Here is a 10508-nt window from a genome sequence, read left to right on the forward strand (position 1 = left end):
CTATTATTTTATATTCACCTTTACTATTTTACCCAAATCCAAAATACTTGGGAACTAGAGGGGATGTAGCAATTCTTTCACATTTACCAACCCAGGAATCCTGAAACCCCATCTCATTAGCTATGGTCTTGAAAAAATATACCTTTGCATCGTCAACATGAATTCCATTGGGGCTAAATCTTCTCCCTAAATGCAACATTTTTTAGAGAGTTGTCGGAATTACAAACCTAAAACCCCGATAATCTCAGACCATGATCTCCGTCATCTTTCCAAATCTAACAAATATAAAAATTCAAATCAAGATTCCTCTCATTCTCAATCGATTTGAGAAAGAAAAATAAAGAGAAGGTGTCGTACCTGTTATAAACTTCGATCATCAATCTTGATCAGATCTTTCTCCAAACGAGCTCGCATAGATCTTCAAATCAAACATCTCTCTCTCGATCGAATGCACGAATAGAAAAGTAAATTGGACACAGGATTACGACATATGATCAAACAATGTATTCGTTCTATGGTTGGAGAGATTTTTTATCGCAGCTGCTTGGATTAGAAGCTTGAAGAATTGATGCCTTTTACAGAACGAATTGAAAAACTGAGCAACAATGAAGACGAACTTCTCCTAAACACAATTCCACGAGAAATGTCACTTTTACCCTTCATTTAAACCGAGTTTCTCGTGTGTTGCAATACTCTTAGATCAAACCCTCCAACCGATAGTGAAGCTTTAACATACCTATTTTTTAAGTTTTTTTCATTTCATTCCTGATATCTTTTTATAAAATGCTAGCGAGAATCAAAATAAATTGGAATTTTTTCATGAAAACACCCCATCATCATCATCATCATCATCATCATCATCATCATCATCATCATCATCATCATCATCATCATCATCATCATCATCATCATCATCATCATCATCATCATCAAAGAATTGTGAGAGGGTGGAAGGAAGATGAGTGACCACTTTGAATTTGACCCTTTTAAAAAGTTATGCGCACAATCCAAGAACATGTCGATAATATGTAAAAAAAATCCAAACAAATTTCCTTATGACATTCACGATAATATCACACGAAGAAAATATTTAATATTATACAAATTTTATGCTTAATGATTTAATTTTAACCTTTTTCGCTTAGATGAGCTTTATTCATAGTTATATCTAAAAAAGCCATGCGGAAAATATTTAATATTATGTTATCTTTTGTGGGCTCATTCGAACCATTTAAAAAAACGTGATGTGGAAATCATGTCCTTTTCCATTTATTTATTTCTTACACGTACATTATGGTAAATTTGTAATGTCAATGTGTGTTACACAATCTCTTACAAATTCATAAATAAAGATTTGCTTTTTTAATTGTGTTTCTAATGACTTTATATCCATTTTATAACATTCTCCAAATCAATTTTATGCTACTGAAAAAGGAATCTTTGCATGTTTTGCGTGTTTTAAATCAAATTTAAAGTAAAGGGCAGTCTCATGTTCTAATGTCTGAAACCATGTAAGGTCCATCATCACTGTATAAATAATCAACTATATGATGTTTCATTGTATAGATTTTTGGTGGCATTTTCGCAATAAGGATGATAATCCGAGGGCAAAGCCACACCCCGTCTCCTATATCTACAATTCCAAGACTTGCGTCCATAAAAGAGCAAATTAAAAAAAAAAAAAACATGTCTTGGGTTGAAGAAGAAGTGAGAGCAAAGGCGCAAGTGTACAGAGGAAACGAGGTGTGCAGAGAGAAAACGAGGCTTTTCTTCAAGGAATTGGGCGTGCCCAATGGGTTGTTGCCATTGAAGGACATCGAAGAGTTCGGTTATGAGCAAGAGACGGGATTCATGTGGCTGAAACTGAAACAAAGCATAACCCACAAGTTCCATAAGATCGGGAAAGTTGTGTCTTACGGCAACGAGATCACGGCCGTGGTGGAGAAGGGTAAGCTCAAGAACCTAACTGGCTGCAAGGGGAAAGAGCTCTTCTTGTGGATACCCATCAACGAGATGGTTGTAGATTACCCTACAAAGGGAAAGGTCACCTTCAAGATCCCATCCGGACTGAGCAAGTCTTTCCCTGCCTCGGTGTTTGATGATGAGGACGGAGTTCACTGTTAGATTAGTTCCTTTTTTCCCGTCAAAGATGCTAGATTAGGTCTTGATCTTTTCTTTTTCTTCAAGATTGATTCAAGAATTACCAAGAAACCAAATCTTGAAGAGTTTGCGTCTGTCTGCTTCTTCTGCCGCGTATATATGTTCCGAGTCATGTCTCTCTATATATAGCATCATTATCCAATCGAATATCAATAAAAGTTTGATTCTTTATATCGAATAACAATGATGTTAAACCAATAACGAAAGAGAAATTAAGTGAACTTTTCTGTGGATAATGTATACCAAACGAGATGAGATCATAATTATCAAGAGAAATCTGAGGGCTTTTTCGGTGAATTATAAACACAAAACGTTACCGACGGTCCAAGGCAATGCAACTGCATGGCTATGGACGCTTTTCCTTCTATAAAATAAGGAAAACATGTCGAATAAACGTTTGTTACATAGTTTTTTTCCATAAACGGTTGTTTTCTACCAATCAATTGTTTCGTCCTTTTTTTTTTGTTGGACGTGACCAATAAAAGCTGGATTCCTCCCTTCTCAATGCATGTTCGCGATGTCTGGTCGGCCCAATGGCCCTATTTGGCATTAAATGGGCGGAGACTCACATGGTGGCTCGTACGTTGTGTTTACCGTTAATAACGACGTATACCAAGAAAATTAGTGTATGTTTGTAATTTTCAAAAAGAAAAACAAGAAAATCAGTGTATATGTGTAAGAAGCAGTGAGAACTAAAGAACAGATGCAAGATGCACCCTGAAATCTTATCATAGTAAAATGTTTTTTTAGTAACATGTGTATGATGTCTAGACTAAATTCGGAGGCGGAAACAAGGCATGTGATTAGAATTATATTCTTCTCTCCAACTTGAAACTCGAACTCAAAACGGGATACACACTTTAAGTCTTTTTTCAATCGGTTGAATTATCTAAGTTGTGTTATAGTAAAATGTTGTTAACGGTCCAAGACAATGTAACTATGTGCACGTTTAGTTGCATTTGGTTACTCGATATAATAAGAATGTCACGTGAAATAAAACTTTCGTCCAAAATGGTTATATATTCTTGATTTTTTTTAATTCTAAGGATTCAAAATAAATGTTTGTTGTCTATCAATGAAATGTACTTTTTTCTATGACAAGAAAAATCCAATGTTCTTTTTTTTCCTTTCGGTTTCGCCATTACGTTGGTCAAAGCTTTTCTTGCCGGTTATGAAAATGGGCCGAAGTATTTTTGGCCCATCAATATTTGCACTGATTTTCGGCCCATTTGTTTTTGCAAACATTTATTGATTGATGACAAGAGTATTTGTGTTCAATAAATAATATATTACATATATATAATATTGTCTTTTGCTTTAACCAGACTATTTTTTAAGATTTTTTTTTTCATTTCATTTATGATATTTTTTATTAATTCTATTTTTTCATGTTTTTCATTTCATTACATATTTTTTATTAATTCTATTAATTCTATTTTTTCATGTTTATAATATATTACATATTTTTTTCATTTCATTAATTCTATTTTTTCATGTTATATTTATCTTAATAAATTAATTAGAAAATCCACAAGTATGCAGAGTTTGTGTTATAAAAAAGAAAATCCATCATCACATACATGAGGAATAAACTTGTTACATACACATACACAATCGTGCATACATTGTCTTTATAGTTAATAACGACATACCCAAAAGAAAATAGCTTCATTCATTATGTATCTATTTTTTTTAATGGCAATATTATATTATAATTACAAACATTTGAATACGGAAACAAAACCACCGAATCTATAGTCGTCGGCATGTGGCAGCACATGCTTTGACTTCCAATCTCTGAACTTTGACCACATGTGTTCCATCTTCTTCTCCGTCAAGCTTACGCAATTGGCCTCTCTATATACATATACGTATATGCGTAGCGTATGGATACCTTATATATATACACACGTTTACAAGCTTACTTTTTACGCTTCAGAATCCGAAGTTGGCCAATCACTGGTGAGTAGTTGTTGCGTTAAATCAATCAATTAATAAATAAATTAAAGCATGATATGTTAATTAATCTTATGATATATTTTTTTATATGTTAGCTTTAAATCCATTATATATTTATTTATACTCGTATTAAAATTTGGGATAAATAAAAAATCACGTATTTTTCCATCAATTAAAAAGGTAAGAAGTACGTAAATAATTTTAAGAGATTTGGAGAATGTATTATTCTTCTGATTTTTCCATTGGGAAAGGGCAAAATAGTCAACGAGCAACACGGGAGTTTCGAAAAGTCAACCTTTTTTCCAGACGTGGTCCGAATATCACTCCACGAGGTTAGGCATCGACTTCGACCCCTAATTCTCAAATTATATTTTATAATATTCGTTTTATTATTCCAAACGTACAATTTTTTTTACCACTAAAGACGGGTGAAATAAACACCAAACGTCTTCAGACCGTGCTTTTATAATGGTTGCAATTATTTTATATCTCAATATTCAGTTTAAATGGGCAAAATAACAAAAATAACCTTAAAAATGACAAGAGTAACAAGCATGACCTTAGAATCTCTAGGGTTTCCCAAAAAACCAACATTTTTAACAAAATTACAAAAATACCATAATGACTAGTTTGACCAAAAATTTGAGTATGACCAATTCAAAACGGTATGACCAGTCTGACTAAATATTAGTCTGACAATTTTTAACTTGGTATCAGAGCCAGACAACGATTATGGACAACGAAAAAATTGATTTTTCAAAAGGATTACCATTAATATTAACAAATGAAGATGAGTGTTATCCCGGATTCCCTTATAAAGGAAAAGTGATAACAATACCAAAAAATCTTCATAATCAAAGCCGATATTATATTGGTACCATCTTTGATTATGATACTAATCATAATCTCGGAAATAAAATAAAGAAAATAGGATTCACCCTAAATAATATTGTTGAAATGATTTCTTATGGAATCATACATCAAAATCCAGAAAATCATGAAGAATTAAAAAGAAATATTGAAAATATAAAATCAAACTTAGAAAATCAATTACAAAGATTAATAGGAATATTCGAACAAAATCAGGAAAAACAAGATGAAACTAAAAATATAAACAAAAAATTAGAAGAAATAATATATCTACAAGAAAAAAGCATTAAGGAAATAAAACAAAACTCTGAAGAATTAAAAGAATATATTAAAACAATAATAGGATGACAGAAACTATGAAGGAAACTATAGAAAAATTAATTAGAGAAACATTTTCTGAAATAAAAGAATTATTACTAAATATAAAAGAAATACTCACAACAACAAATAATTATAGTTATAATAACCGACAAATCCAAATAATAAAAGAACTTAATGATGCCAAAGAATTAATACAAAATATTATTGCAAAAAATAAAGGAAAAGAAATAATAAATCCGGACGAAGATGAAAAACCAAAAATATTAGAAATAATAGATCAATTACAAGAGATAACCGGACGACTAAATCAAAACAAATATATTACTATAAAAGATCTACAAGATCACTTTAAGAAAGAAACAAAAGAATTAATTATTATTGATCAATCTAATTTACGAATTAAACCACCACCTAAAATATAATGGAAGGATTAGATGATCAAATAGAAAAACTATCAACATTATTAGCTGCTCTCAGCATACCCGAAGAACAACAGCCAGATGAAACTGAAAAAATTGTCTTAGACTATAGTAGTGATGAAAATCCCTACGAAAGTCCTTACGACAATCCTTTTTTAGTCAAAACTGAACATCTAGAGAGGGGAGGAACTAGTAACGAAAATACATTACCTAAAAAACGAACACATGATGAATATCAAGGATACAAAGATTATGAATATGAATTATATAAAAATCAATATATTCCGAAAGAAAATAATTGGAGAAAGGTTCCATTTGAATATATCCCGAAATACGATACGTTTAACGTAAAATCACTAGAAATATTAAATCTAGATTGTGAAATTAATCCGTTAAGAACATTAGAAGATTGGAAAAATCGAACAAGTTTATTAATACAAACTAATAAAGAATTAAGAGAATTACATCCTCATGAGATGTTAAATTACCTCGAACATAAAACAACAGGAATAGTATATAATTATTTAACAAATCTATCATCAGGAATAAAAGCAGAAAAAATTATTAGACCAACTGCATGGGAAACATTTATCAGATTAATCGATGTAATAAGTGAGGAATTTCTGGGAAGAACTTCCGACTCACCATTACGAGAAACACAAATATCTGAAATAGCACTATGGAAAATAGTAAATCTTAGAATTTGCAATATGTGCTATCTGGAAGCATTTATTTGTGAATTCAGAGATCATTACTATCGATTAACATCAGATAAGAAAATAGTAGCTGAAGAGTTATTCTTCGGAAAGCTACCATTATCAATATCTGAAGAAATAAAAACTATATTTCAGAACAAAGTAAACGAAGGACAAACCCCCAATACCTTGGGAGGAAGAATAACAACATTAAAAGATTGGCATTTATTTCAATGCAATCAAGAAAAGCGAAAACAAGAAGCAAAAATTGATAAATTATGTTGCGGATCAATATCAGGACAAGTAGGCAAATATGGTTGTGAACCTATTCGCCGAAAAAATAGAAATAAAAGATGGAGAAAAATCCCATACAAAAAATATAAGAAACAAAAATATATACCACAAAAATACTTCAGGAATAGAAAACAATATAAAAAGAAAAATTATGATAAAAAAGATAAATATTGTCCTACTAAAAAGAAAAATTGTAAATGTTGGCTATGCCAAGAAGAGGGACATTATGCAAATGAATGTCCTAAAAAAGGAAAGAAAAAAGAAACAGAAATATTACGAATAGCATACGATATGGGCTTTGAACCAATCGAATCAGATTCAGAGTTCGACTCTGATATCGAAATATATGCATATACTACTGAATCATCTGATTCAGAAAATGAATAGAAAAATACTAAAATCAGGAAACCCTAATGCAACATTTATACAAGTAACTATTGAAAAGAAAAAACTATTAGCATACATAGACACCGGAGCAACGCTATGTTTTGCTAAAAGAAATATCATCAAAAAATGGAAGAGATTAGAAAAACCATTACGAATAGTTGTAGCTGATAAATCAGCTCATGAAATATGGTATGTGGCTCAACACGTATCAATAATTATTGAGACTAAGATATTCCCAGCAAAAACAATATATCAGCATGATTCTGGATTAGATATAATTATAGGAAATAATTTCCTAAAATTATATCAACCATTCATACAAAGGATCAAAACGATTAGCCTAAAGGCACCAGAAATAGAAAACCAAAAATCAGAACTAGTTACGACAAAAATAATAACAAAAAATGAAATAATAAAATCTATCATAGAGGACCTAAAAAATCGATTAACATTTATAAGTATGACACAACTGGAACAAAAGCTTGATGATATATGTAGTGATAATCCACTAGATATAAAAAATACAAATGAAGAATTAATAGTAATAAAACTAAAAAATCCCGAAGATGAAATTAATGTACCAAATAAAATGCAATATACCCACAGAGATGTGGAAGAATTCACCAAGGAATGTAAAGAATTACTAGATAAAGGTATTATACGAGAAAGCACGAGTCCACATTCGGCTCCAGCCTTCTACGTAGAAAATAGTAATGAAATAAAACGAGGAAAAAGAAGAATGGTAATAAACTATAAAAAATTAAATGAAGCAACTATTGGGAATAGTTATAAATTACCAAGAAAAGATTATATTCTCGAAAGAATAAAAGGGAAAAACTGGTTTAGCAGTTTAGATGCTAAATCGGGATACTGGCAACTACGATTATCTGAAGAAACAAAACCATTAACGGCATTTTCATGCCCTCCACAAAAACATTATGAATGGAATGTTCTTCCATTCGGATTAAAGCAAGCACCAGCAATATACCAACAATTCATGGATAGAAATCTCCATGGATTAGAAGAATATTGCTTAGCTTACATTGATGATATAATAATATTTACAAATGGAACACAATCAGAACACACTGAAAAATTAATCATTGTTCTAGAACGATGTAAAGAAAAAGGATTAATTATCTCTAAAAAGAAATCAAAATTAGTACAACAAGAAATTGAATATCTTGGATTAAAAATAAATAACAATGGAGAAATTGAACTAACAAGTAATGTACATGAAAAAATACAACAATTTCCCAACGAATTATCAGACAGAAAACAAATTCAAAGGTTCCTTGGGTGCCTGAATTATGTTTCTGAACAAGGATTTTTAAAATCCCCAGCAAAAGAACGAAAACAATTACAGAAAAAGATATCAGATAAAACACCATGGTCTTGGTCTAACCAGGATACAAACTTGGTAAAACATATAAAAGAAAACATCAAGGTATTACCACGATTATACAATCCCACGATTAAAGATTTCTTGATTATTGAAACAGATGCATCCAAAGAAGTTTGGGCAGGATGCATGTTAGCAATAAAGGATGGAAAAGAATTATTTCATCTTGACCAATACGGTCGTACTAATAATAATGAAGTACCAAAAACTGAGAAACAAAAAACGATATTATGCAAATATATCTCAGGAACATTCTCACGAACAGAGATGAATTATCCAATTCACGAGCTCGAAACACTTGCGTGTCTTCGAACCTTGAAGAAATGGAAAATTGATCTCCTACAAACTCGGTTCGAATTACGAACTGATTCACAATATGTAACAGGGTTCTGGAGGTATAAAATACAACCAGAATTCCAAAAAGGACGATTAATCAGATGGCAACTAGAACTGCATCAATATGAACCATATATTAAATATATTAAGTCGGCAAACAATTGTTTTGCAGACACTCTAACAAGAGAATGGAAGGAATAATCAAAGCAATTCAGAATCAGATCAGTCAAAAAGACAACCAGATCAAGACTATTCAGGAAAATCTCTCAAAACTCTTTGAGGAGAGGGAGGAGTTGATTAAATCCTTGAACATCATCATAAAAGCCACTGGTGGAACACCAGTAGAAGAAGACCAAAAGCAAGAACAGACAACAAAAGGATTAGATCAGGTTACACTTCCTACCGACATCAAGGTAGAAGAAAAACCAAACAAATGGTACGCTATCTTTAGTGGACCATTCAGAGGAGTATACGTAGACTACGCGATCTTTTCGCAACATACCAACGGAAAGAAGGTATCACACCAAACTTTCCAGACCAAAGAAGAGGCCCAAAAAGCCTTAAACGAATCATACAAGACTATGGCCCAAAAACAACCAGCCGAACCAAAAGCCCAACTACCATCAATGAAAATACCCAGAATAGCCCAAATACCAACCACACAAGAAAAGGAGGCCATGAAAAAGGTCACCCTCGAGAAATACCAGTCCTACTGGGCATCCCTAGTAGACTATAAGGAAAAACACACCACCATGGGTTTCTACCCAAAAATGACCAGAACTGGACCAAAAGCTATCTTCATCGGAGAAGCTAACCCATTACTAGCTTTTGATTATCTTCAACATGGATTAGTCGACAGTATTTATACTGATTCGATGAAAATATTTGAAGAATTCCCAAGAAGAATGAAACCGATTATCAGGAATTATTTCGAACGATTCGCGAAGGAAAGAACTATCTTCATGAAGATTAAAAGTTCAATCCCGATCTTCGGAAAGGACAAGATCATACAGTCTCAGGCTGTAATACACCTTGGAGTGGCAAAAGGAGATTTGCCTTCAAGAGACGATGCATCAGAATATGAGATTCCAGATGACCTGGAAGCTCACTCATTATTAGAAGTATTCAAGGCATCAAGAAGAATCCTTGCGGATTCAGAAATCAAAGTCAATTACGCCAGCAGTAATGTATTAGTCATCACCTACAACAACTCGACTATTTCAAAGGAAGAAATGCAAGCAGTAGCAGATTTCGAATTAGACTTCTATCACTTAGAAGGAAAATTCGCAGGATTAGAAGAATCCATCAAGGAACAGCTCTGCAGCTTCCTGATGAGATATGATGATCACAAATGCACTATCTGCAAAGAACTAAAGGACAAGATGAAAAGGAGCAGCCAACCACCATCAGAAGAGTCGGCAGACGCGTGATAAAAGTTGATAAGGACTAGTGACCATGTAGAATAATATTGTCGGCAATAGGCCCCAATAAAAGATAAGGCTATCAACAACCTTATCACTGTAATCTATCGTGTGTAATTATGTAAGGACGCGTGTAAGAGTCGGGCCCCAGCATAAGATTCCATGCTTAGCTGATAAGGGTTCCAAAGTTGTATAAATATGTGATCTCTCCATTCGGAGAAATCAGAGTGAAATAAACGAATCT

The 10508-nt window shown here is 32.4% G+C and overlaps 2 protein-coding genes across 2 annotated transcripts; both read left to right on the forward strand.

Moving 5' to 3' along the window:
- Window positions 1-1669: 1669 nt before the first annotated feature.
- LOC104820744 lies at window positions 1670-2331 on the forward strand. Its single transcript, XM_010551319.1, has one exon. The coding sequence runs from the start codon at window positions 1687-1689 to the stop codon at window positions 2122-2124; it is 438 nt and encodes a 145-aa protein (XP_010549621.1). The 5' UTR covers window positions 1670-1686; the 3' UTR covers window positions 2125-2331.
- Window positions 2332-9031: 6700 nt separating this feature from the next.
- Window positions 9032-10273, forward strand: LOC104821145. The gene has a single exon (XM_010551945.1). It carries the CDS (start codon window positions 9032-9034, stop codon window positions 10271-10273), a length of 1242 nt encoding a protein of 413 aa, XP_010550247.1.
- Window positions 10274-10508: the final 235 nt, after the last annotated feature.

Source organism: Tarenaya hassleriana, unplaced genomic scaffold (assembly GCF_000463585.1).
Source record: "Tarenaya hassleriana unplaced genomic scaffold, ASM46358v1 Cleome32, whole genome shotgun sequence".
NCBI classification, from domain to species: Eukaryota; Viridiplantae; Streptophyta; class Magnoliopsida; order Brassicales; family Cleomaceae; genus Tarenaya; species Tarenaya hassleriana.